Source organism: Cyanistes caeruleus, chromosome 11 (assembly GCF_971803275.1).
Source record: "Cyanistes caeruleus chromosome 11, bCyaCae1.hap1.1, whole genome shotgun sequence".
Classification (NCBI taxonomy): domain Eukaryota; kingdom Metazoa; phylum Chordata; class Aves; order Passeriformes; family Paridae; genus Cyanistes; species Cyanistes caeruleus.
This window is the reverse complement of record NC_141711.1, coordinates 21790223-21816579: the sequence shown is the minus strand read 5'-3', so window position 1 is coordinate 21816579 and position 26357 is coordinate 21790223. Positions and strand designations below refer to the sequence as shown.

Genomic DNA, 26357 nt, shown 5'->3' with positions numbered 1-26357 from the left:
CATAAATCATCTTCTCTACTATATATTGAGATGATCACATTTCCATTCCTTGGCTGTTGCTGCCATAGCAAGCTCCTCTGAGGAATCAATTAGCAGCTGCATTTGCAGCATTTTGGGCAGTGTTGACAGAGGAAGACAGTGTTTGCACTCCCTGAAATGCTCAGCTCAATGCCACTTGGACAGCACAGGCAGGGAGCCTCAGCACTCTGCTTCTGCCCCTCTGCCAACAAATGCTACCCTTGCACTAAATCTGTGCCTCTAATATGTGTGTTGAGCTTTGACCTAAGCTGTGAGCCCCAGGCCCTGCAGGGTTCAGCCTCAAAACCTTCCAAGACCAAAATAAGGATTCTGTGAGGACAAAACAAACTGATCCCCTGAAACAGCATTTGCCACCACTTTCCCTCAAGGATCACAGATGCCCCTGAACTTCCAAGAGAGGAGCCAGCTAGGGTATTTTTAGCCCTTCCCTTTCCTGGAGGTGGGTTCTGACATGCCCCAGTGAGAGCTCAGCCCCGAGGCCGAGCGCTGCCCCCGTCTCAGATGCTGCACACCACGGCAGCAGCCAGGAAAACCTGCCCAATACACCTGCCATGGGTGTTGGGCAGGAGGGACAAGCTCAGCACCTCCTGATTTGGAGGAGCTACTCTACTGTCTATTCACAGGCATTCCCTGTACATTCTCCCTTGGAAGACCTCTTGGCTTAGAAGGGTTGGCCATACCTGTGATACACTCTGTGACATCCAGCAGAGCTTGGCCACTCAGTTGACCCCAATGGGGGCTAAACTCTTTTATCAGTGATACATTATCTACAAGAGAAACACACGTTTCTGCTCACTTTTTGGAGAGAAAGGACAATGAGGTAGGAAAGGGCAGGGGCAAGCCCATTTTATAAAATAAAATTTTATTTTTGAATCCTTTTCTTCTTTCCTTCCAGCCTCCTTGGGAGGGCTTTTAATTCCAGAAGAAAAGCTCTCCTTTCACATTTGTAGATCCAAAGTCGTCTGCTGTACCAGGAGCTACATTAAACATTTCACACCAGGGACCTCAAGAGTTCAATCACATGTAAACAGTGGAAAGGGTTTGCATCCCAGAGTAAAAAGGAAGAACCCCATACTTGGAACACAGAAAGGCACTGAGTCAGGCAGTTCATGTGCTCACAGAGCAGCTGAGGTGGAGAAAGTGGAAACTCCCCTGGAAGACCTGCCTTTTTAACACTTCATTGCTCAGGCACATTCCCCAGTGCGGCATTTTCAGAGCTGACATCAATCTGTGTGGCAAAGGAATTTGCAGCAGCCCTTGCCTAGGTAGCTATTTGCTACAGCCATCTTGCCCCATGCAAAACAACATGTGGAACAAGGCATCATTGACAGCTGGATTTCTACCTGTTTGTTATAAGGAAATGAACTTGGTGAATTAAAAGGTCTCCTTTGAAAAAAGAAGCCAAAGAAGAAAGGTGGGAAATGGGCAGCGAATGCCTATAATGTAGAGCCTTCCAGGAGGCTGCTCTGCAGAAGCTCTGATGGGCCTGTGTCCCTTCATGCCAACAGCCAAGCTATTCATTTGGGGAGTCAAATGGGGCCCAAGCAAACTCCAAAACCCCCTTGGCTCTGAATTCTAGCAAAGCTGTAGTCCAGGGCTTCCTCTTCAGACAAGCAGCACAGAGCCAAGGGCTCCTGGGACCTTTGGGAAATGCTGATGCACATTCAAGCCTGTTGGGGGACTGGTGTGTAGGGACTGCAGCTCCACAGCTTCTGGTGGATGTCAGCTGCAGCGTTCCACAGACAACAAGAGCTACCAAAACTGTTAATATATTTTATATATTAGTAAAGGCCTGTCTGCACAAACCAGTCTTTGAAATAAGTCGTGATATTAAAGGCTAAAGTTCTTGAAGACTTCCTGCAGAAGAGAGAGTAAAGCAAAAAAATATCCTTGTGTATAGGAGAAAAAAACATAAACCTGTGTGTGTTAGCCAATAGTAGCTTGCTCTGCCCGCGGACCCTGTAGAACCCTATAAAAGGTGTGCTAAAGATAGAAATAAACGGCGTTGACATTTACTTCTGTGAAGAGTGGTGAATAGCTGGCGGACTCTCAATATCTGGCTCCAGAACAGGGACACCCTGCGGGCAGGGGGGCTTTGGTGGGTCCACGCATGGTGGGACGGAGCCTTGGACCAAGGTTGGTGGAGCGGATCTGAGCGCAGATAGTCACTGCCTTGGATTGGTACCAGATAGGCAGCCCGCGGATAAAGGGGGGAGAGTTGCTGGGGGAGTCCGAGGTGCGGGGTCGTTGTAGAGGGGTCACGACCTTCCCCCTCCTGGTTCACCGCTAGCATGGATGTGGAATCTGCGGCAGCGAAACAACTGCTTCTTAGCATTCTCGTTAAATGAGGCAAAGCTGCCCGGGAAAAGGACCTGGATATGCTCATTATATGGGCTAATCGTCATGGGCATTTGGCAGTGCCACCACTGCTTTTTGCAGTGAAAGAACGGACTGATATATCGGTTCTGATATGGGAAACAGTAATTACGGAAAAGAGCAAGGACACTGTGTCTCTCAGTCAAACTTGGCAGATTGTAATTAATACCTTAAAAAACAGAAAAGCAAGCTATGCTGAGGCTGTGAGCCCCGTAATTCTACCTGCGTCACAGCGGCAGATGCTTTTACCTCCCACTGCTGGGAAAGCACTCATATCTACGCTGCCCTTGGTGAGAGGGAGGGAGAGTCAAAGAGAAGAAAATGCTGAGAAAGAAGTTCTACAGTGGACGCTGAAACAATGAACAGAATCTGTTCAGTTATGGCAGGATGTGATACATCCAGAAATATTTGCTTCATTTTTGGAGTAACTTTTAACACTACAGTCTTATTTATATTCCAACTTTATCACCCTGGAAGAAAAGAAGCCAAATTTAGATTGGTTTCCACCCGAACCAGGGGGACATGGGGGAGCACTGAGGTGGGTGCAGAGAACAAAGGCACCCTCGGGGTAGAAGCAGCAGCAAGAAAAGTTCCAAGGCCACGCTGATAAGCTGCAATGATCGCCGCTGTCAGCACCTGGCCGTGAGAGACTTTTCGTGTAACATCGCCTGCTTTTGTAAAATCGTGCCCTTTTTACTTCTATCTGCAAATAGTGAGAGAGAAATTGAGAGAAAAAACTGTATGTGTTAGTTAACTTTGTGAGGTTTTTTATTTCTCTCCGTTTTTCCTCTCTGCTAGAGTATGTGGGGGATGACAAGGAAAGATAACAGCAGCAGAGAGCAGCAGCAGGGTGGGCAGTCCACCCTGCCACTCCCTCTCTAAGAAGAAGTACCGGGATAATACCCAGTTTGTTAAAAAGTCATGATTAATTGGGTTTTTTAAAATGTTTTTATATACCCTTTTAGAGTTAATTTTGTTTTAAATAATTATGAGTTTATGCAATTGCAGTTTTTAGAGTTCTACTAGAAAATTATTGTGATTCTTTGAAAGTTATAAAAAAAAAAAAAGGCGTTTAAGGTGAATATTAATAGAAGTTGCCTTGCAATAATTTGTTTTAGAACCTAAGGTTAAAACATGGTATGATTTACATCTTCTAAGAAAACCTTCCAATTAATGTTATCTACAGAAGAGATTTGTAGTTTAAAAAATAATTAGTTAAGAGAACTTTACTGTACAAGACAAAGTTAAGTTAAAGCATATATTATCTCTTTGCTTGTTTTTTCCACAATTTTAATAAGGTAATTTCAATGGAAGTCCTTTTGTTATATAAAACACATATAACTGCATATATACCAATTTGGATTTTGGTTTTTAGTTTAAAAATTGGACTTAATGTTTCTGAAAGTGCTACAAAAGCTAAATGGCAACTTGCCAAATCCTGTGTTGCTGTGGTTTTTCTCTAGAAAAACTACACTTTCAAATCCTAACCAATTTAAGCATATACTAGGTAAATTCCTGTTATGAATAAGTATTTTTAGTAACATCTGCAGTTATTGTGCGTTATTCTCAAAGCTAGATGACAGAATTGTGATGTATTTGTTACATTTTTATAATCTTTATAGTGAATCCATGTTATTGTAATATTGTGTTTAAAAGGTATATATCAAACTTTTAGTTGCTTTTTTGTAGTAACAGAATAAGGTTAAGTTATGTTTTTATTTAATAGAGATTAAGTGTTAATAGAATTAAGGATAGTCAAGTTTTATTATGTTTAGGTTTGAATGTTTTTAAGTTAAGTTGTATAACTTAGATATTCTTTTAAGTTTTGTTATTTCCTTTTGTTATAAATAATTATTGTTAGGTTTAAATATTGTTTAATTTAAATTGTTTTATGTTTTATTGGAGACACTTGTTTAAACTGCAAAGTATAGTTATTTTCCTAGAGAGATGAAGACAGCCACAACTGAAACAGTTGTGATAGAACACTGATGAACCTGCTTGTGGATAGAAGTGAATGCAGTCTGTGACACCCTTGATTTCATCGGGAGTTCTATTGTTTGTTGCAATCTCTGCAGTTTTTGTTTGTTATAGCTTTCTTATTTCTCAGTGTTTCCAGAATTTTAAGATGTACCATTGCTGAAGATCAGCTGCCATGGGAGAGGCTTCAGATTAAACCAACTGCTGAATGGTTGAATTGGTCTGGTACCTGAGGCTTCTGATCATTTGCTTTGTACAAATGCATTTTAACAGTTTGCTGTGCTGTAAGCATCTCATAGCTGCTACTATTGAGAACCTTGTTTTAAAAATGAGTTAAGAGACATCTTTCCAGTTTAAAGTCTAAGGCCCTGGCCAAGCCTTGACTTTACCTGGACAGAATGTTTGTCAGCAGATCCAGATGTTTTCTGTACCAAAAGAGTATTTGAGTCACTTTTTAACTCAACAATTTGACCCTGTTAATATGACAGCTGGATCAATTTTGAAGGGAGCTTGGAGAATCATTTCCGAAGGTGATTTTCCAATCCTTCACTGATTTTTTTTGTTTCTGTTTGTTTGCTAGCTATGGGATGCTGGTGCAGTGTTTTAGTAATTAATAGTAGTTTTATATTACATATGTTATTAATAATGTTTGATTTAATTGGTTTTTAACTGGTATAAGTTCTTATTAATTGTGTATATGGTTTTGTGTTGATGTTGATTTTTATAACAGAAGTACATCTCAATTTTATTTTTTTTTTAAAGAAAACGGGGGAGATTGATGCCCTAAAAGCATTTGATTAGTGTAATTTATTAACTTCAAGGAGAGAAGTGTCTTGTTTTGTTGGCAGGTTCAAAAAGGTCACCTGTTCATCTGACCAGACTGTCTGCCTTTGAACACATGAGATCCAGTGAACAGAGAAGTCACCACACAGCCTTGGTACTCCAGACATGGATCAGAAGTGGAGCTGTCAGGACACAGTTGTGTCTGAACACTACACAGACAGTTGCCAACAGAACTTTTATGTTGTTATTATGATGTTGTGTCTCTACCAATTTTTCAGTTATCCTTTGTTTTAAGATTTAGAAGGATCTGAAGAACAACCTGAACATCCAAACCCTCAGTCACGGATCAGCTGCCAGCTGACATCACGGGAGCAGTGAACGTTCCAGGACTGAATCGTGTTAGAGAAATGCTGTAGAAGATCTAATAAAAGTGTAGAGACTTCATCTAACTGTATATAAAACAAATTGTAGTTGTGTGTTTACCCTTTTAGCAAATTGATTTCATGCTTAGACTACATATATACCAAAGCACGTGTGTTAAAGGTAGTTACATAATAGATTAAGATAAAGAGTTTAGCCTGTGTAGTAATTGTTATGTTAGTATAAAGGATAAGTATTCCCCCTTCAAGAGCTAGTGTAAGCATCTTTGGAAGTTCATTTAACAATTGAAGTTTTATCTGTGAGTTTGCAAGTATGGTGTCATTTACATGGAACAAACTGCTTATGGTAATTGTGATGTGTATAGTCCTGACCAACTGTCTGCTAACTGACATCCAAAAGTGACAGAACATATGGGTCACTCTAGCACACTGAACTGGCCAAAGGTCAATGTGTCTAAGCCTAGCCACCCCTAAAGACCTTTTCGCACCTGTCTCATAGGCATCCCTGAATGGGATCCTCCAGCATTTAAAGGTTTAATTAGTAATGAGACTCGACTGAATCGATTAGCAATGTGCGACTGCACTCTTGCAACAACTTGGCTCTTGCAACTATTGGCTTTACATTAAGACAACTTGAAGTCTGTTGGCAAGCAAAAATTAGCAAAGTTCTCAATGTTACAACCCTCAGAAGAATTAGATTTGTTAAGTTCCACCAATACCTCAGGTGGATGGATAATGTTTGAACCCCCGACAAAAAGTCATTCTAACAAAGTAATGCGGCACTGAGCTGCAGTTAACCCTATAGCTGATCTCGTTACTACCATTGAAAGTAAAGCCTTTATTCACGGTGCAATCTCACAGGACAATTACCAAAGCGATTACCTAGTTCCATATTCCTAATCTGTGGAGATAGAGCATGGAATTAGATTCCTGGTAATCTACATAGAGGACCCTGTTATCTTGGGAAACTTACTTTGTTCCATCCAAGCTTACACCAATTGCTGAATGCAGCTAGCAAAGTGAAAAACATCAAACACTCAAAGCAAAGCCTGAATGAATTAAAGCTTAGCAACTCTAAAAAGGCTCGCTTGCTAGACTAAGGAAGGATTGAACTTAACATCCACAATGTTAAGTGAACTTTCAGCTGACGTGAGTAGTGTACATCATGCAGTATTGCAAAATCGAGCTGCAATTGACTTTTTGCTCTTGCACAAGGACATGGTTGTGAGGAGTTTGAAGGCATGTGCTGCTTGGATCTTACTGATCATTCAGCTTCCATCCATAAGCAACTACAACAGCTACAGGATGGGTTACATGCCCTGAAAGAAGATAGTGACACCATTGGAAGTTGGTTCGCCAGCTGGGGCATCACTGGATGGTTGAGGTCTCTTGTGCTAGAAGGGGGGCGGACTTTACTTATAATGTTAATCAGGATGACAGTCTAAGTTGTATGTTATCTTATCCAAAGCCTGGTTTGTGCAAAAAGAGAAAGGGGGAATTGTTGATATATTTTATATATTAATAAAGGCCTGTATGCACAAACCAGCCTTTGAAATAAGTTGTGATATTAAAGGCTAAAGTCCTTGAAACCTTCATACAGAAGAGAGAGTAAAGCAAAACAATATCCTTGTGTGTAGGAGAAAAAATGTAAACCTGTGTGTGTTAGCCAATAGTAGCTTACTCTGCCTGCAGACCCTGTAGAACCCTATAAAAGGTGTGCTAAAGATAGAAATAAACGGTGTTCACGATTACTTCTGTGAAGGGTGGTGAATAAGCTGGCGGTCTTTCAAGAACTGTGCATTAGCATGGCTGTGGGCAGAAGACTCTTGGCTTTGTGTGGTATCCAGTGAAACCATCTGCTGTGGTGAAGCTGTTGTTTTTTCCAGCTGTTGTTGGTCTGCTGCAGCTGTATCGCAAAGCGAATTCAATTTTAAAAGTGCCGCTGCAGCGCTTGGCGCAGGCTGCGGCTCTGCTTGTCCACCCGCCTGTGCCCCGGCTCTGGGCTGGGCACGGAGTGACGGGACCACACCTCCCTGTGTTGTCGTGGGCACCCCGATGAGGGCTGGCCTGGGGGCGGTGCCGCAGGCGGGGTCTAGAGCTGCGGCTGTGGTTGCATCACTGCTGACGTCACTTTGACTGACAGCTGTGGCTCCAAGCCCTCCCCTGGTAGGCGGGGCGCAGGGGCCACCGTGCCCATGGAGGTCCCAAGCTGCTCTGGCTCGGGCTGAGCCCTCCCGTACCCTCCCAGGGGGGGACAGGGCTGTCCCTTCCACCCCCCTAGGGCCGGAAAGGGACTCGGCTGCTGGCAGGCAGACGGCCAAAGAAATTTCCCCTCCCTCTTCTGCCTGCAACAGCGCACCGAGTGCTGGAACAGCTCCAAGAGAACCCAGACATTCTTGCAAAAGCTCTGAGCCGTCGGAACCCCTTTTTTGCAGATTCTGCCCAAGTTTTAGAATTGCCTCCTCGTCTCTGTATAGTTGTTTCTCTGGGCTTTCAACAGGCTTAGACATTCCCTTTGCTACGGCAGAATTCAGGAAGGCTCGCACAAACTTTACAGAGTGCGGGAATATCAAGAATTCCGCATCTGACTGTAACAAGCCCTGTTTTTCTGGACCCATAGTGTCCCTTGCCTGAGTTTCAGAGTCCCATTTACTGGCAATGACTTCATAAGTCACTGCAAAAGCCGTTAGCAGTTTAGTCGCTGCCTCATCTCTAAGAGTGGTTTTTTAATATATTCTCATGTTTATCTTCTCCCACAGGCTTGGGGTAAAAATTTTCTGTGAACCCACGTTAGGGAATTCTGCCCGTACCCAGGATAGAAGGCTTTTAAGCTCATCCGTGGATACAGAGATCGGGTGCTCCTTTACCGTAGTTTCCAAGATAGCCAAAACCTCCCCCTCAGGTTTGGACATGTTTCCCATATTTTTGCTCCCTTTTGACCTCAGGGTCAGCTTTCTCTCAGCTCCTCTATCCGTGATCCATTCCACAGCTCACAGATGTCTGGCTTGGCTTGTCTGCAAATCTCACCAGCACCGGGATTACCGAGATCTTCTTTTTCCCCTTTCCAGGGAGTTTTCCAGCTTTCCGCTGTCTTCTTTTTTTTTTCCTCAACAGGAGCCTTCAGCTCAAAGTGCCTCAAATTTGGGAGCCATTTGTCTGATTAAGGACTTTTGGGTTTGGGTTCTTTTTCCCTTTGAACTGAAGATTGACGAGAGGGAGGCAGTTTTCTCTTGTTCTGTCTCAGTTGTTTATTCTTTTCTTATCAGCATTACAAGATACAAGAAGTTATGTGCACTATTATAGACAGGGGTAAAATGGCTAACAAAGATTCTTTTCAAGGTCTTTTGTATGTCCATTTACTCAATTAACAGATGCCAACTAAATTATTTTTCTTAGTGACCCAATGACCCAACAGCTGTGTGTTGCACTGTGGCATTTTTTACCCAATCACTTACTACCACCCAAAAACCCCTAGGAGAAGAACATGAAGAAGAAAGAAGAAAGGACAAGAGACAAAACCCTAAATTCTCCATCTTGTCTCCTGTTCTCTAAACTAACTTTTTCACCCAGTAATTTTAAAAAACTTTCTAATCTACACACTTACACTTTTAGATTTTCTATCTAACTTTAACATTTGTTTTCATGTATCAACATGAAAACATGCTCATGAATTTCATATTATATGAGATTCAGTGTTTTTCTGGATCCTAGAACTAAGTATTAGAAACAAGGGCACACACTCTGTATCTCAGACTCTAACAAGAACATACCTGGGGGTGGCCCAGAGGGCTTGAAACCTTCATACAGCCAGGCTAAGGGCGGAGCCTTCCCAGCAATCCCATCTAGGAGTAAACAAAGATAAGAATCATTCCCATGGTGTGCCAGGGCAGGCTGTGGCAGGGCTCCTGCTTGGAGCTGTTCCTATGCCTTGGGCCTCTGGGCACTCAGGGCCAGCTATGGGAGCAGCTGCAGTGGGAGGCATGGTGATCCTCAAATCCTGTTTCTCAGGGGGTGGGAAAAAACCTCCTCCAGCTTTGGCTGCCACGGCCCTGGGGGGAGAGCTGCTGGCACACAGCCCCGCCGAGGGCTGAGCCCAGCACAGCAATTACCTCCTGTGTCTGGGCCCGTACTCATGTGTGCCATCCCATTCCTTCCTGCAGCAGAGGCTGCCGACGAGTGACCGCTGCCTGCAGGAAATGCTGCCTTCCACAGAACCTGTATGTCCATGTCTTGAGAAAGAAAGGAGCCAGCTGGATCATATGGAACTGTTCCCCATTTGGGTGGTGGCATCTTCAGGAGCCAGTATTTATCAATGACAGGGACCAGGAAAGTGCCCAGGTTATTTGGCCTGGGCCAGGGCCCTCCCTCCTCCAAACAGCTGCCCTTTGTAATCTGCTCAGAGACTGGGGAATTGCAGGGGATCTCAGGGTGTGCATGGCCTGTGCTGCAGTTTGGGCTCCCTGTCAGCTGATGCCAAATGCCTTCCTGCAGAGGCTGGGGAGAACCTGCAGCCAGGCCAGGCTGGGAACGAGCCTTGCACAGCATGAAAGCAGCAGGGGGCCGTGCAGGGCACAGCGTGTCCTGATGGGTAGAGAAAGCCCCTGGCTGCTGAGTCTCAGGAGGAGGCTTAGGGGGACATGAACCCACCAGGCCCTTTCTGCAGTTCCTCCACAATTTGTTTCTGGATGTTGTTTGACTCCAGTGATTCCTTCTCTCCTGTACGTTTGTCCTTGTCACTCGGAGGACCTCAACAGAAAACATTTCCATTTCCCAGTGGTTCCCACAAAACCAGTGCTCATCCTGTGGGGTCAGCAGGGAGACACTACTCACCCCTGCGATGGAAGTGGGGCTTCTGCACACCAATCAGCAAAGGAGCTGGGAAAGTCCTGTCTGCAGACACACCTGTAACTCAATAGTCACAGAAGCTGCTGTCAGCTGGTTCCTGACACGTTGTCAATGATTATTCCTTCATGGGACACTGAGAACATACCTGCAGGAGGCGTAGAGGGCTTCAAAACTTTATGCAGCCAAACTAATGGAGAAATGTTGCCCTGAAACTTATCTGGAAGGGAGCACAGATGAGAACCTTTTTCAGGGTGTGCTGGGAGCCCTTTCTGCCTTAGGGAACTGGGCACTGCAATGGGGCTGGGTAAGGCCATGGGAGCCTGGTGAATGGACACGGCCAAAGCTGCAGGGGGGCCAAGGGAGACTGCTGTGTCTCAGTCACTGTGTCCCCAGGCCCTCTGCTGAGCTAGCCCTCTCCTACAGTCAAGTTCAGTCCATCAAATTTGGCTTTCCTCTCTGATCCACTACCAGGACCACAAGAGCACACCGTCCCGAGGATGTAAAAATGCCTGCTCTTGCTGGAACACTGTTGTTGCGTGTTACCCCTGAAGGCAGTGCGGGCATCTGTAGGGATGTGAACTCGTTTCCCTCGTCTCAGCTGCGCTGCACACAGCAGAGCTCCTGGGTGTTGGTGCTGGCTGGAACGACACCATTGGCCTCACGTGGAGTTAGAAAGAAAGTGTCTTCAAGGAATCAGCACACATTAGAACACACTGTTTAGCCTGGGATTTGAAGTTGTTTCTCAGTTCTTCTTTAAAAAGGCCTAAAGAAGTCTCCTACGAATTGTTTCTCTCCCTGGCAAGTTCAGTTGCAGCCCCAAATCGCCTCAGCATTCCCAAGGTGCTCACTCGGAGCCCCGTTCTGTGGGGAGAGCGCGGCACAGAGCGAGCCGCTCCCGCCCGGGCTGCCCACAGGCCCGGAGAGCCGGGCAGGCCCCACGGCTGCTCTGGCATCGGTTCTGTTCCCCTCAGCGCTGGCTGGGGCCCGGTGCCACCGCTCTGCCGGCTGGGCTGTCTGTGTTCCCAGCACAGATGGAGGCAGTGCAGGCCATGGCCCCTTGTCTCGGGGTGCTCAGCACCGCCCGAGCCGTGCCCGTGCAGCAACCACCTCGGCCCCTCGGCACGGCCATCCCGGCACGGCGGCTGCCCCTGGGTGCCCCTGGGCCGTGGCAGCTCCGAGCCGGACCTGCCCCAGGAGGGACCCCGGGAGGGACCCCGTCCCCTGAGTGCCTCAGAAGAGACTCCAGCCCCACTGTGTGCAGCAGGAGGGACACAAAGCACCAGCAGGCTGATGGGAGCCCACAGCCCTCTCCACATCTCAAATAAGAATGCAAACCCCCCTCATGTACCTCAGGAGAGACCCCATCACCCTGCACACCTTGGGAAAGATCCCAAACCCCCTGTATGCCTCACATAGGATTCCAAATCCATTGCATGACTTACAGGGAACTCCAGTGCCCTCCATACCTCGGAGGGAACCTAAAATATCCCTGTGTGTCACACAAGGGACCCCAGCCTCCCGCACAGGAGTCTCATGGGAGACTCCAAAGCCCCCACGTGCCTTACAGGGAAGCCCAGCCCAGCTACACCGAGTGTTTTGACCTGGAAATCAAGTGTAGTTGCAGCTGGGTTCTTGTGCCTCCAGTGTTGTTCGTCACCCCATTGGGGCCCACAGCTACATGGCCCTTCCCTTCCCTTCTGGCCCTTGCCCAGAGCAGCTGAGCCTGTGCAGCACCCTGCAGGATTGGTGATGGCCCACCGGTTAGGTCCTATCAAGTGTGTGTTAACTGGGGAGAGACTTTGTTTTGCCTGCTGACACTGCTGGTCAGGCTGTGTCCCTAGAGATGGTCTTGATGGTTCCCTCTTTGCCTGGGTGTTGTAGTGCATCTAAAAATCTCGGTACCTCCCAAGGGTAAAACTCACCTCTGGTTTGTGTAATGTTAGTTCCTACGTGAAAACCTTCTTTCCCCCCACCCCCCCTTCCCATTGGCTGTGACCTCCCTGCATCCCCTAATCATCCCTGCCACCTAGTATAAGAGATAAGACCCAGAGCATTTCGCTCTCTCTCTTGCCCCGGATGGACGACAGACAATAAACCCGGGATTATTCCAGCAAGTTTGAGACTCCTGTGTCTAGATACTTTGAGTCTGTGTTGTATCCACTCCAGGACCCCCTCCACCGCCTGTGCCCTGAGAGGAGCAGGGCTCTCACCATGGGGGGTGGGACAGAGGGGTCCCATCGGGGATAAGGATAGCAACAGACCTGGGCATGCCAGTGGAGGAGGTCAGGTGATGCCAGGCCCAGGTGATGCCACTGAAGGAAATGTGCCCTCAGCCCAGGGACGCTCAGCTTGGACTCCCCCAGCCCCTCAGGGCCCCGCCGCTGGTCACAGCAGCCCCTGCCTGGCTCCTGCCTGCCCACACCGTGGTCAGCCCTGGCTGCCCCTGGACATGGAGCTCAGCCAGGGCTGGTGCCATGAGGAGCTTTGCTGGCGCTACCAGCCAGACACAGGGGTAACAGCTACATTTATTTATTTGAAGAGAAGAAGGGGCCATCACCTACACTGGCAGATGGGCTCACTCAGCTCAGTGCTGTTTAAGGGCAGGGCCAGGGGGCTCAGGGACAGAGGAAGGACCATGTTGGTCCCAGCTGGGGCCGGAGGTTGCTGGGCTGGTCCTGGGGTCTCTACAAGAACTAAGGATGGGTTAGGTTGGGGCAGAGGAAGACCAAAAAAGGAAGTGAAGGGACCTTGGGGATATCCATGGGAAAAAGAGAGGGCAGTGGGATCTACAGGGTTATAAGAGGTTTCCTCAGAGATAGTGTTCCGGGATCCTCCTCTCAGAGTTCTTCAGAGGGCTGCCCAGGCCCTTATTACTCCCAGAGGTGCTGCTCGAGCTGTCTGGGTGTTTAGTGCACCCACTGTACTTCAAATGCTGTTCAGCAGTCCTCCTGTGGAGAGAGGGTAGAGGTGGCTTAGGCCCCCAGCTGCCACTGGCACACAGAGACCCTCCTGCACAGCAGGGCCCAGAGAATCCAAGGCTCCCCAGCACGGCTGCAGCTGCTGGCACAGCTTGGCACAGCTGGAGAGCTGCCCCTCAAGGCCCCGGCGAGCAGGGGATGGCTCTGGGCAGGGTCCCTGGCCAGGAGTGGGCCCCAGAGCACCTCTACTTTTCAAGGGCAATCTCGCTCCCTGCTCTTTCCCCTGCCCACCTTGCTTTGCCTCTGCCCGCTGCTCCTGGGGCTGCTCTTGGCCAGGCAGCCTCAGTGGCAGCCAGCACTGGCTGCAGCCCGAGCGGGCTCCCCAGGACAAGGCCCCTCAGTGAAGAGGCCAAAGAAAGCAGCAGAACTCTCAGTGGAGTTATTTGGACAACCACTGACTACCCACAAGTCCACAGCAGTCTCACTGAGAATATTTCCTGTCTGCAATAGACTTTCAAAAGAAGCTATTTGTGGGAAAGATGAACAAAACACTCACCGTTTTCTCTTACAGGCATACCAGATTCCAAAGCAGCACAACATGATGATAAGCTCCAAACATAGCACGCCTGCTATTAGCTCTATCCAGCAGAACATTCCCTGACAGAAAGCCCTTTCAATGTCCTTCTTTGAATCAGGAACTTGTGTTGTGCTGGTTGTATCTGAGGAAGCAATGGTCAGTGAGAGCTCATGCTGTGCTCCACTGCTGAGCTGGCAGCATGCTGGGTATGTCCCGTACATTCTCTGTTTCCCCCAGGGCTAGGGTCTGCAGGCACCTTGCTGCCCCTTGGCACAGGCTGTGCCACCCAACAAAGCCCAGAAGGCCGGGAGCAGAGCCCGGGGACAGCGCAGCTGCTTGGGCAGTGGCTCCTTCCAGGGACACGACTCAAAGCCATCCCTGAGCAGCCACAGCCACCCCTGACCCTCCCTGCTCTGTGACAGCTCCCCCAGCCCAAGGGGACAGAGCCAGGCCATGTCAGGAGCCAGTGCAGGCCCTTCCCAGCTGGGAGCCAGGGCTGGCTGTGGCCCTGGGCTCATGGCAGGGCTCCCACTCGGAGCTGTTCCTATGCCTTGGGCCTCTGGGCACTCAGGGCCAGCTCCGGGAGCAGCTGCAGCAGGAGGGATGTTGGTCCTCAAGTCCCCTTTTCCAAGGGCTGAGAACGAACTCCAAAGGCCTTGGAGCTGAAGCGCCTCCAGCTTTGGCTGCCGCCAGCCCTGGGGGGAGAGCTGCTGGCACACAGCCCTTCTGAGGGCAGAGTCCAGCACAGTAATTACCTCCTGTATCTGGGCCTGTGCCTGGCATCGCCTTCTTTTCTGCAGCAGAAGCTGCCAATGAACCACTGCTTCCTCCGGGAAATGCCTCCTGGAGCTCAGCCTTTTGGTCCACCACTTGGGAAAGGAAGAGGGACAACTGCATCAGATGGAAACATTTTCCATTGGGGAGGTAGCATCTTCAACAGGTAATGCATGTCAAAATCACAGGTAAAGATCAGAAAAATGTCCAGGCTGTTTAGGCTGGGCCAGGGCCCTCTCTCCTCCAACCAGTTGCACTTCCTGATCTGCCCAGAGACCAGGAAATTGCAGGGGATCTCAGGGTGTGCGTGGCCCGTGATGCACTTGTGGCTCCCTGTCAGCTGATGCCAAATGCCTTCCTCTGGAGGCTGGGGAGAAGCTGCAGCCAGGCCAGGCTGGGAAACAGCCCTGCAGGCTGTGAAAGCAGCATCAGGACTGCAAAGCCACCATGGATCCCTTCCTGCTGTTCCGGGCACGGTGTGTCCAGATGTGCAGAGAAAGCCCCCAGCTGCTGAGTCTCAGGAGAAGGCTGAGGGACATGGACCCACCTTGTGCTCCCTGCACTTCTTTCTCTGTTTGTCTGTTTGTTGAGACTTTTTGGTTCCATTACCTTGGGTCTTGCTTTTTGGACGAACTTAATAGAAAGTATTTAAATTTCCCAGGAATGGATCCCACAAAACCAGGGGTCAGCCTGTGGGGTCAGGAGGGACACACCACTTACCCCTGCGATGTGAGATGGGCTTGTGTGCAGTAACCATCCCAGGAGCTGGCAAAGTCCTCCCTGCAGACACACCTGTAACTAAACAGCCACAGAAGCTTCTCTCATCTCTGCTGATCTGCACAGGCAGCACTGAGCTGCAGGAGCAGTGAGGGGATCACACAGGCCGAGGGCACACACGTGCACGGCTCTGTCCTGGCACCTGCAACAATGCCACCCTGGCCGAGCTCTGGGCTCTGAGCTGGCAGCTCTCCCTGAGGGGGAAAAATATTGACCTACCCTCATCATCTCCCAGAGCCTCAGTCCTAGGTGTGGGTTGGGAAGCTGCATCACCTTCATCTAGAGGCTTGGCTGCAAAGTAAGGTAGGACAGAAGAGCTCCCGTGGTTCTGTAGGAGATCCTCAGGCTCCCTGGGGCCAGCAAAGGAGCTGCACAAGGCACAGCCCCGGGGCACAGCCCTGGGCCTGGCCCCTTCCCTCTCTGCTCTTCTCCGTGGCTGCACAGAGCACACAGAAAGAGACACTGGTATTGCACATGGGAAGAAGATTGACAGCTAAATGCTCCTTCCTCCCACTGACAGCAATCCTGTGGGATCCCTCCAGGCTGCAGGAGGCAGTGGGGCAAGATTTCCAGAATCCATCACCCCTGAGATTATGTTAAGGGAAATGGCACATGGCTGAGCTCTTGCCACCTTGACATTGATTATTCTGTAAGTAAAAAGGGCAATTGAGAACTTGCCTCCAACATCCTCCATGAATTTCAAGCCATTTTCCACCAGGGCTTCCACATAATCCATATCACGATCCCAATCTACAATGGAGCACGTATGAGAACCCTTTTCAGTTGGGGATCCCCTTCTGCCTTAGGGAACTGGGCTCTGCAAGGGGTTTGGGGAAGGCTGTGGGAGCCAGATGACAATGGACATGGCCAAAGCTGCAAAAGGGCCTGGGGGGCTCTGGGCTGGCTCCTGGTCACTCTCCATCCTCTTGCCATGCCCTGTGCAACATCCCTGGAGAGTATAGTGAGGCAGCCCAGGGCTCCTGGGAGCTCTCTCCCATCCCAAAGAAGAAAGTCTCCCTAAAGCTCTGGGGAAAATAGTAGCAGGCAGTGCCACAAATATCCCGTCGCTGCCCCCCTCCTGCCATCCCTCTGCTGGGACAGCTACTGCAGCCAAAGGGGACAGAGCCAGGCCCTCTCAGGATGCAGTGGAGCCTTGCCCTCCCCCTCTGCCCATTCCCCACCATGGGCACCCCTTTGCAGCCACTTCCAGGTTTTGGGACATGTCTCTCATGGAGGGACCCCAGAAGGACTGCTCAGTAGCCGAGTGTCCTGAGCCTGCTGGGGATAATTCCTCTAGGCTGTGCCAGTCTTGTCCAGGCTGTGCCTGCACTGCCAAGCAGCAGAGATGGCAGCTCAAGCCTTAGCAGGGCTCAGGCACAGAGGCACAGCAATTACCTCCTAGGACTGTGCCTGGCATGGCCTCCCTTCCTGCAGCAGAGGCTGCCAGTGAGCCACTGCTTACTCCGGGAAACACCGCCTTCAGCACAGCCTCTTCATGCACTTCTGCAGAAAGGAAGAGGCAGAGCTGGATCAGATGGAAACATTCCCCACTGGGGAGGTGGCATCTTCAGAAGGCAATGCTTGTCAAAGGGCATGGTTAAGGATCAGGAAAATGTCCAGGCTGTTGGGGCTGGGCCAAAGCACTCCTTCCTGCAGGGCCAAAGCTGCCCCTCCTTATCTACCCCAAGACCAGGAAAATGCAGGGGATCTCAGGGTGTGCATGGCCTGTGGTGCACTTGGGGCTCCCTGTCAGCTGATGCCAAATGCCTTCCTGCAGAGGCTGGGGAGAAGCTGCAGCCAGGCCAGACTGGGGAACAGCCTTGCAGGCTGTGAAAGCAGCAGTGGGGCAGCGAGGCTGCCATGGATCCCTTCCTGCCGTGCCGGGCACGGCGTGTCCAGATGTGCAGAGAAAGCCCCCGGCTGCTGAGCCTCAGGAGAAGGCTGAGGGACATGGACCCACCTTGTGCTCCCTGCAGCATTTTCTTCAGCATTTGCCACATGACTTCAAATGACTCCAGGGATTTCTTCTCTGAGGTGTATTTGGTCTTTTCTGTTGGAGGAACTTAACAAAAAATATTTCAACTTCCCAGGAATGGATCCCAGAAAAGCAGTGCTCAGGCTGTGGGGTCAGCAAGGACACACTACTCACCGCTGGGATGGGAGTCAGGCTTGTGTGCAGCATCCAGCCCAGGAGCTGGAGAAATCCTCTCTGCAGACACACCTGGAACTAAACAGCCACAGAAGCTTCTGTCAGCTGTCTCCTGCCGGGTTGTCAATGAATATTCCTTGGTGGGACAGTGAGAACGTACCTGCAGGTGTCCCAGAGGGCTTCAAATCTTCATATCTCAAAGCAAAGGGAGGAGCCTTCCCAGCATCCGAATCTAGAAGTAAACCAAGATGAGAATCATTCCCATGGTGTGCCAGGGCTGGCTGTGGCCCTGGGCTCTCAGCAGGGCTCCCACTCCCTGCTCCTGTGCCTTGGGCCTCTAGGCACTCAGGGCCAGCTCTGGAAGCAGATGCAGAGGGAGTGATGTTGGTGCATGAGTCCCATTTCCCAAGGGCTGGGAATGAGCTCCAGAGGCCTCGGAGCTGAGGCACCTCCAGCTTTGGCTGCCGCCGCACTGTGCAAGGGCCGGCCCTGGGGGGAGAGCTGCTGGCACACAGCCCCGCCGAGGGCTGAGCCCAGCACAGCAATTACCTCCTGTGTCTGGGCCCGTACTCATGTGTGCCATCCCATTCCTTCCTGCAGCAGAGGCTGCCGACGAGTGACCGCTGCCTGCAGGAAATGCTGCCTTCCACAGAACCTCTAGGTGCATGTCTTGAGAAAGAAAGGAGCCAGCTGGATCATATGGAACTGTTCCCCATTTGGGTGGTGGCATCTTCAGGACCCAGTATTTATCAGTGACAGGGACCAGGAAAGTGCCCAGGTTATTTGGCCTGGGCCAGGGCCCTCCCTCCTCCAAACAGCTGCCCTTTGTAATCTGCTCAGAGACTGGGGAATTGCAGGGGATCTCAGGGTGTGCACGGCCTGTGCTGCAGTTTGGGCTCCCTGTCAGCTGATGCCAAATGCCTTCCTGTGGAGGCTGGGGAGAAGCTGCAGCCAGGCCAGGCTGGGAACGAGCCTTGCAGGGCATGATAGCAGCAGGGGGCTGTGCAGGGCACAGTGTGTCCAGATGGGTTGAGAAAGTCCCTGGCTGCTGAGTCTCAGGAGGAGGCTTAGGGGGACATGAACCCACCAGGCCCTTTCTGCAGTTCCTCCACAATTTGTTTCTGGATGTTGTTTGACTCCGGGAATTCCTTCTCTTCTATACGTTTGTCCTTGTCACTCGGAGGACCTCAACAGAAAACATTTCCATTTCCCAGTGGTTCCTACAAAACCAGTGCTCATCCTGTGGGGTCAGCAGGGAGACACTACTCACCCCTGCGATGGAAGTGGGGCTTCTGCACACTAATCAGCAAAGGAGCTGGGAAAGTCCTCTCTGCAGACACACCTGTAACTCAACAGCCACAGAAGCTTCTGTCACCTGGTCCCTGACAGGTTGTCAATGACTATTCCTTCATGGGACACTGAGAACATACCTGCAGGAGGCGCAGAGGACTTCAAAACTTTATGCAGCCAAGCTAATGGAGAAGCTTTGCCAGGAACCTCATCTGGAAGGGAGCACAGATGAGAACCTTTTACAGGGTGTTCTGGGATCCCCTTCAGCCTTAGAGAACTGGGCACTGCAAGAGGGCTGGGTAAGGCTGTGAGAGCCAGGTGTCAGTGGACAAGGCCAAAGCTGCAGAGAGGCCAGGGGAGCTGTAGGGTACCTCCTGGTCAGTATCAACAACCTTTCCATGCTCTGTGCAACATCCCTGAAGGGCAGGCACTGCCAAGCAGTAGAGATGGCAGCTCAAGCCTCAGCAGGGCTCAGGCCCAGAGGCACAGCAATTACCTTTTGTTACTGTGCCTGGCATGGCCTCCCTTCCTGCAGCAGAGGCTGGCACAGAATCAATGATTCCTTCAGTAATTGTTTCCTGCTGCACAGGCTCTCGTTTCATTTCTGGAGAATGGAAGAGGGACAGCTGGATCAGATGGGGCTGTTCCTCATTGTGGAGGTGCCATCTTGAGGAGAAAATATTTGTGAAAGGCAGGGACAAGGATCAGAATCCACTCTGGATTTCAGGATTTGTCACAGGTTAGTCCCTTCTCAAAACAGCCCCTAGACCTGATCTACCCAGAGATTGAGAAATTGCAGGGGATCTCAGGGTGTGCATGGCCTGTGGTGCAGTTTGGTACTCCCTGCCCGCTGATGCCAAATGCCTTCCTGCAGAGGCTGGGGAGAAGCTGCAGCCAGGCCAGGCTGGGAGACAGCCCTGCAGGCTGTGAAAGCAGCAGCAGGGCAGCAAGGCTGCCATGGATCCCTTCCTGCAGTGCTGGGCACGGCGTGTCCAGATGTGCAGAGAAAGCCTGCGGCTGCTGAGTGTCAGGAGAAAGCTGATGGAAATGCACCCACCTTGTGCTCTCTGCTTGAATTCCTTCAACATTTTCCATATGAGTTCAGATCTTTTCAGGGATTTCTTTTCTGCTGTATCTTGTGTCTTCTGTCTTGGAGAACCTTAGAACAGAATACTTCCATTTTACAGTAATGGATCCCACAAAATCAGTGCTCAGCTTATGGGGTCAGGAGGGACACACCACTCACCACTGTGATGGGAGCCAGTCTTGGGTGCAGTAACCAGGTCAGGAACTAGGGAAGTCCTCCCTGCAGATACACCTGTAACTGAACAGCCACAGAAGCTTCTGTCACCTGGTTCCTGACAGGTTGTCAATGATTAATCCTCCATTGAACAATCAGAAAAGTACCTGCAGGAGGCACAGAGGGCTTCACAACTTTATGCAGCCAAGCTAATGGAGAAGCTTTGCCCCGAGACTTATCTGGAAGGGAGCAAAGATGAGAACATTTATGAGGGTGTGCTGAGCTATCATTCTGCCTTAGGGAACTGGGCACTGCAAGAGGGCTGGGTAAGGCCATGGAAGCCAGGTGTCCATGTCTCATGGCCAAAGCTGCAGAGGGGCCAGGGGAGCTCTGGGCTGCCTCCTGGTCACTCTCAACACCCTTTCCATGCTCTGTGCAACATCCCTGAAGGGCAGGCACTGCCAAGCAGCAGAGGTGGCAGCTCAAGCCTCAGCAGGGCTCAGGCCCAGAGGCACAGCAATTACCTTGTGTTACTGTGCCTGGCATGGCCTCCCTTCCTGCAGCAGAGTTAGGCACAGAATCACTGATTCCTTCAGGGAATGTTTCCTGCTGCACAGGCTCTCGTTTCATTCCTGGAGAATGGAAGAGGGAGAGCTGGATCAGATGGGGCTGTTCCTCATTGCGGAGGTGCCATCTTCAGGAGGCAATACTTGTGAAAGGCATGGATAAGGATCAGCAAACTCCCGGGATTTCAGGATTGTCCCAGGTTGGTCCCTTCTCCAAACAGCCCCTCGACCTGATCAAGCCAGAGACTGAGAAATTGCAGGGGATCTCAGGGTGTGCATGGCCTGTGGCCTGTTTGGGCTCCCTGTCAGCTGATGCCTAATGCCTTCCTACAGAGGCTGGGGAGAAGCTGCAGCCAGGCCATGCTGAGAAACAGTTTTGCAGGGCATGAAAGCAGTACTGGGGCAGCGAGGCTGCCATGGATCCCTTCTCGCTGTGCCGGGCACGGCGTGTCCAGATGTGCAGAGAAAGCCCCTGGTTGTTGAGTGTCAGGAGAAAGCTGAGGGACATGGACCCACCTTGCCCTCCCTGCAGCATTTCCTTCAGCATTTGCCGTATAAGTTCAGAACGTTTCAGGGCTTTATCTTCTGCTGTATTTTGGGTTTTCTCTCTTGGAGGACCTTAGAACAGAATATTTTCATTTTACAGGAATGGATCCCACAAAATCAGTGCTCAGCCTGTGGAATCTGCAGGGACACACCACTCACCACTGTGATGGGAGCCAGTCTTGGGTGCAGTAACCAACCCTGTAGCTGGGACAATCCTCCTTGCAGACATACCTGTAACTGAACAGCCACAGAAGCTTCTGTCACCTGGTTCCTGACAGGTTTGTCAGTGATTAATCCTCCATTGAACAATCAGAAAAGTACCTGCAGGAGGCGCAGAGGGCTTCACAACTTTATGCAGCCAAGCTATTGGAGAAGCCTTGCCCCGAGACTTATCTGGAAGGGAGCAAAGATGAGAACATTTATGAGGGTGTGCTGAGCTATCATTCTGCCTTAGGGAACTGGGCACTGCAAGAGGGCTGGGTAAGGCCATGGAAGCCAGGTGTCCATGTCTCATGGCCAAAGCTGCAGAGGGGCCAGGGGAGCTCTGGGCTGGCTCCTGGTCAGTCTCAACACCCTTTCCATGCTCTGTGCAACATCCCTGAAGGGCAGGCACTGCCAAGCAGCAGAGGTGGCAGCTCAAGCCTCAGCAGGGCTCAGGCCCAGAGGCACAGCAATTACCTTGTGTTACTGTGCCTGGCATGGCCTCCCTTCCTGCAGCAGAGTTAGGCACAGAATCACTGATTCCTTCAGGGAATGTTTCCTGCTGCACAGGCTCTCGTTTCATTCCTGGAGAATGGAAGAGGGACAGCTGGATCAGATGGGGCTGTTCCTCATTGCGGAGGTGCCATCTTCAGGAGGCAATACTTGTGAAAGGCATGGATAAGGATCAGCAAACTCCCGGGATTTCAGGATTGTCCCAGGTTGGTCCCTTCTCCAAACAGCCCCTAGACCTGATCTACCCAGAGATTGAGAAATTCCAGGGGATCTCAGGGTGTGCATGGCCTGTGGTGCAGTTTGGTACTCCCTGCCCGCTGATGCCAAATGCCTTCCTGCAGAGGCTGGGGAGAAGCTGCAGCCAGGCCATGCTGAGAAACAGTTTTGCATGAAAGCAGCAGCAGGGCAGCGAGGCTGCCATAGATCCCTTCTCGCTGTGCTGGGCACGGCGTGTCCAGATGTGCAGAGAAAGCCCGTGGTTGTTGAGTGTCAGGAGAATGCTGAGGGACATGGACCCACCTTGCCCTCCCTGCAGCATTTCCTTCAGCATTTGCCGTATAATTTCAGATTGTTTCAGGGATTTCTCTTCTGCTGTATTTTGGGTTTTCTCTCTTGGAAGACCTTAGAACAGAAGATTTCCATTTTACAGTAATGGATCCCACAAAATCAGTGCTCAGCTTATGGGGTCAGGAGGGACACACCACCTACCCCTGCGATGGGAGCTGGGCTTGTGTGCAGTAACCATCCCAGGAGCTGGCAAAGTCCTCCCTGCAGACACACCTGTAACTGAACAGCCACAGAAGCTTCTCTCATCTCTGCTGATCTGCACAGGCAGCACTGAGCTGCAGGAGCATTGAGGGGATCACACAGGCCGAGGTCACACATGTGCACAGCTCTGTCCTGGCAACTGCAGCGATGCCTCCCTGGCCAAGCTTTGGGCTCTGAGCTGGCAGCTCTCCCAGGGTGAAAGGCCTTGACCTACCCTCACCATCTCCCAGAGCCTCAGTCCTGGGTGTGGGTTGGGAAGCTGCATCACCTTCACCGAGAGGCTTGGCTGCAAAGAGAGGCAGGACAGAACAGCTCCTGTGGCTCTGTAGGAGATCCTCAGGCTCCCTAGGGCCAGCAAAGGAACCGCACAAGGCACAGCCCCGGGGCACAGCCCTGAGCCTGGCCCATTCCCTCTCTGCTCTTCTCCGTGGCTGCACAGAGCACACGGAAAGAGACACTGGCATTGCACATGGGATCAAGATTGACAGCTAAATGCTCCTTCCTCCCACTGACAGTGATCCTGTGGGATCACTGTCCCACTCCAGTGGGACAAAGTTTCCAGAATCCATCACCCCTGAGATTATGTTAAGGGAAATGGCACATGGCTGAGCTCTTGCCACCTTGACACTGATTAGTCTGTCAGGAATGATGTATTGAGAACTTGCCTCCAACATCCTCCAAGAATTTCAAGCCATCATTCATTACTTCCAGGTAATCCATGTGATGATTCCAATCTAGAACGGAGCGCAGATCAGGATCATGTCCATGGTGCATTCTGGGATCCCCTTGTGTTTTAGGGAACTGGGCACTGCAAGGTGTTTGGGGTTGGCCATGAGAGCCAGATGTCAATGGACATGGCCAAAGCTGCAGAGGGACCTGGGGAGCTCTGAGCTGGCTACTGGTCACTCTCCACCCTCTTTGCATGCCCTGTGCAACATCCCTGGAGGGGCAGCAGGACCAGCCCAGGGCCCCTGGGGACTCTCTCCTTCCCACAGAGGAAACCCTCCCTTAACCTCTGGGAAAAATCATTCCCAGGGCTTCCCAGAGAGAAGGAAGTGCTGTCCCAAGAAAGGGAAGCCAGGCCGCCTGCTCACCTGCTCCCTGTGCTCGCTGTGGAGAAGCCTGGGCAGCCCTGTCAGGCAGGGCCACTGCCAGGAGGAGCAGGAGGAAGAGGCGCAGAGGAAAGGCCATGGTGCCTTGCCCTCTGCCAGTCCTCCAACTCTTGCTGCCACCACTGTCCTCACACCGCTGTCCCAGTGTCAGCACTGCTGCCGTAGCCGCCGATGCTGCTGCAACAGTCGCAGTCAAGGACTGACTGCTCCGTCCTTGTGGTGCTGTGCAACCACGGGGCTCTGCAACCTCTATGACCTCAGAGCCTGCCGTGACCTCAACCTGTGTAACCCCAGAGCCTGCTGTGACCTCACAGCCTTGGCTGTACCCCTCGAGTGTTCTCCCATCTGACTGCCCTGATTGTAAATCTTTTACTTCATCAAAGGGCCATTGCTAAACAAAACCTTGGTTTTGCCTGCTGACATTGCTGGTCAGGTGTCGCTAGAGGACATGAACGAGGGTTCTGATCACCCACAGCAATCATTTTTTTTTTCATGAGGCAAAAATCCTTTTTTTGGGTTTTTCAACCCTTTCATAAGGTGTTCTGATACAGGTTATCTTGACTGGTAGAAAGAACAATACCTCCCTCATCCCATTGGTGGGACAAGAGAAAAACACTCTCAGAACATCTGTGTCTTGTTTTGGGAGACCAAAGCTTATTTTCATAAACAATCCTTGAGAGAGAAAAACTCCTCAAAAGACTTTATCTTGGGAACAATGAGCGCCTGAGAGCTTGAATGTCTCTCAGGTTCAGAAAATCATGTCCACAGTCAGGCTGCGTCCCTGGTGTTGCTCTTGATGGTTCCCTCTTTTCCTGGGCACTCCAGTGGAGGAGGTGCAGGCCCAGGTGATGCCACTGAAGGAAATGTGCCCTCAGCCCAGGGACGCTCAGCTTGGACTCCCCCAGCCCCTCAGGGCCCCGCTGCTGGTCACAGCAGCCCCTGCCTGGCTCCTGCCTGCCCACACCATGGTCAGCCCTGGCTGCCCCTGGACATGGAGCTCAGCCAGGGCTGGTGCCATGAGGGGCTTTGCTGGTGCTACCAGCCGGACACAGGGGTAGCAGCTCCATCTCTTTATTGGAACAAATAAGGGGCCATTACCTACACTGGCAGATGGACTCACCTTCAGTGTTGTTTAGAGGGCAGGGCCAGGGGGCTCAGGGACACAGGAAGGGCCATGTTGGTCCCAGCTGGGGCCGGAGGTTGCTGGGCTGGTCCTGGGGTCTCTACAAGAACTAAGGATTGGGCTAGACTGGAGCAGAGGGAGATCAAAAAAGGGAGTGAAGGGACCTTGGGGTTATCCATGGGAAAAAGAGGGGGCAGTGGGATTCACAGAGTTATAAGAGGTTTCCTCAGAGATAGCTGTTCCGGGATCCTCCTCTCAGAGTTCTTCAGAGGGCTGCCCAGGCCCTTATTACTCCCAGAGGTGCTGCTCAAGCTGTCTGGGTGTTTAGTGCAGCCACTGTCCTTCATCTCCTGTCCAGAAGTGCTCCTGTGGAGAGAGGAGGTGGCTGAGGCCCCCAGCTGTCACTGGCACACAGAGACCCTCCTGCACAGCAGGGCCCAGAGCGGCCAAGGCTCCCCAGCACGGCTGCAGCTGCTGGCACAGCTTGGCCCAGCTGGAGAGCTGCCCCTCAAGGCCCCGGCGAGCAGGGGATGGCTCTGGGCAGGGTCCCTGGCCAGGAGCAGGCCCCAGAGCACCTCTACCTTTCAAGGGCAATCTCTTCCCTGCTCTTTCCCCTGCCCACCTTGCTTTGCCTCTGCCTGCTGCTCCTGGGGCTGCTCTTGGCCAGGCGGCCTCAGTGGCAGCCAGCACTGGCTGCAGCCCCAGCGGGTTCCCCAGGACAAGGCCCCTCAGTGAAGAGGCCAAAGAAAGCAGCAGAACTCTCAGTAAAGTTATTTGGACAACCATTGACTACCCACAAGTCCACAGCAGCCTCACTGGGAATGTTTCCTGTCTACAGTAGACTTTCTAAAGAAGCTGTTTGAGGGAAAGATAAACAAAACACTCACTGTTTTCTCCTCCAGGCATACCAGATTCCAAAGCAGCACAACATGAAGACAAGCTCTCCACCCACCCCCATGGCCGTTATCTCTAGCCAGCAGCATGTTCCCTGAGAGAAAGTATTGTGGTTGTAAAGCAGTAACTAAAAAATTACTAGAAAACTTACTTATTTCTTGCTGTGAGATATGGATTAGAACAAGAGCAAAACAGGCTTAAAACTTAAAAGGAATAAAGAAAGTTTATTAACAAAACTACAAGAATAAGAACGCCAGAATAAACCTCCAGAAAACTCCTTTATCCCCTACTACCCAACCATTCCCTTGCTCACATGACAACATAGAGACTGGAACTTTGGTGTTTAAAACAGTCCCAATTCCTGCTAGAGTCTTTTCATCAGTCTTTGTAGAGAAACAGAAGTCTTCTGCAAATCTATGGAGTTTCTCACAAGAAAGCTATTTCTGTTACAGCTTTCTGTCTTTCTGATGCCAGCTGCCCGGAAATCTGTCATCAGTTCACTACTCCCA

General features: G+C 50.8%; 1 protein-coding gene across 14 annotated transcripts; it reads right to left on the bottom strand.

Annotated features, from left to right (window-relative positions):
- Positions 1-5044: 5044 nt before the first annotated feature.
- On the bottom strand, positions 5045-25320 carry LOC111945624 (uncharacterized). Of its 14 annotated transcripts, none has more exons than XM_086846407.1 (28): positions 23814-25320; positions 23385-23453; positions 22934-23005; positions 22660-22737; positions 22471-22572; positions 21916-22023; positions 21559-21630; positions 21397-21474; positions 21208-21309; positions 20650-20757; positions 20293-20364; positions 20132-20209; positions 19943-20044; positions 19382-19489; positions 19026-19097; positions 18866-18937; positions 18683-18781; positions 18145-18264; positions 17756-17827; positions 17596-17673; positions 17407-17508; positions 16842-16949; positions 16125-16196; positions 15666-15737; positions 15390-15467; positions 14651-14764; positions 13875-14037; positions 12914-13348 (listed from the first exon to the last, which is right to left on the bottom strand). In XM_086846407.1, exons 1-28 carry the CDS (start codon positions 23908-23910, stop codon positions 13210-13212), a joined length of 2607 nt encoding a protein of 868 aa, XP_086702533.1. In that variant the 5' UTR covers positions 23911-25320; the 3' UTR covers positions 12914-13209. The 14 variants fall into 14 exon arrangements, with proteins under 14 accessions (XP_086702547.1, XP_086702533.1, XP_086702536.1 ...); XM_086846410.1 differs by having other exon boundaries at positions 17407-17496; XM_086846409.1 differs by having other exon boundaries at positions 20132-20203; positions 23814-24078.
- Positions 25321-26357: the final 1037 nt, after the last annotated feature.

Excerpts from the sequence above, each read along its gene's own strand:
- LOC111945624 (XM_086846407.1), bottom strand. The coding sequence starts at position 23,910 with ATGGCCTTTCCTCTGCGCCTCTTCCTCCTGCTCCTCCTGGCAGTGGCC. Across the intron at positions 23,454-23,813 it reads ACAGCGAGCACAGGGAGCAG|ATTGGAATCATCACATGGAT; the intron begins GTGAGCAGGCGG and ends GCTCCGTTCTAG. Across the intron at positions 16,950-17,406 it reads AATGCTGCAGGGAGCACAAG|AAGTGCATGAAGAGGCTGTG; the intron begins GTGGGTCCATGT and ends TCCTTTCTGCAG.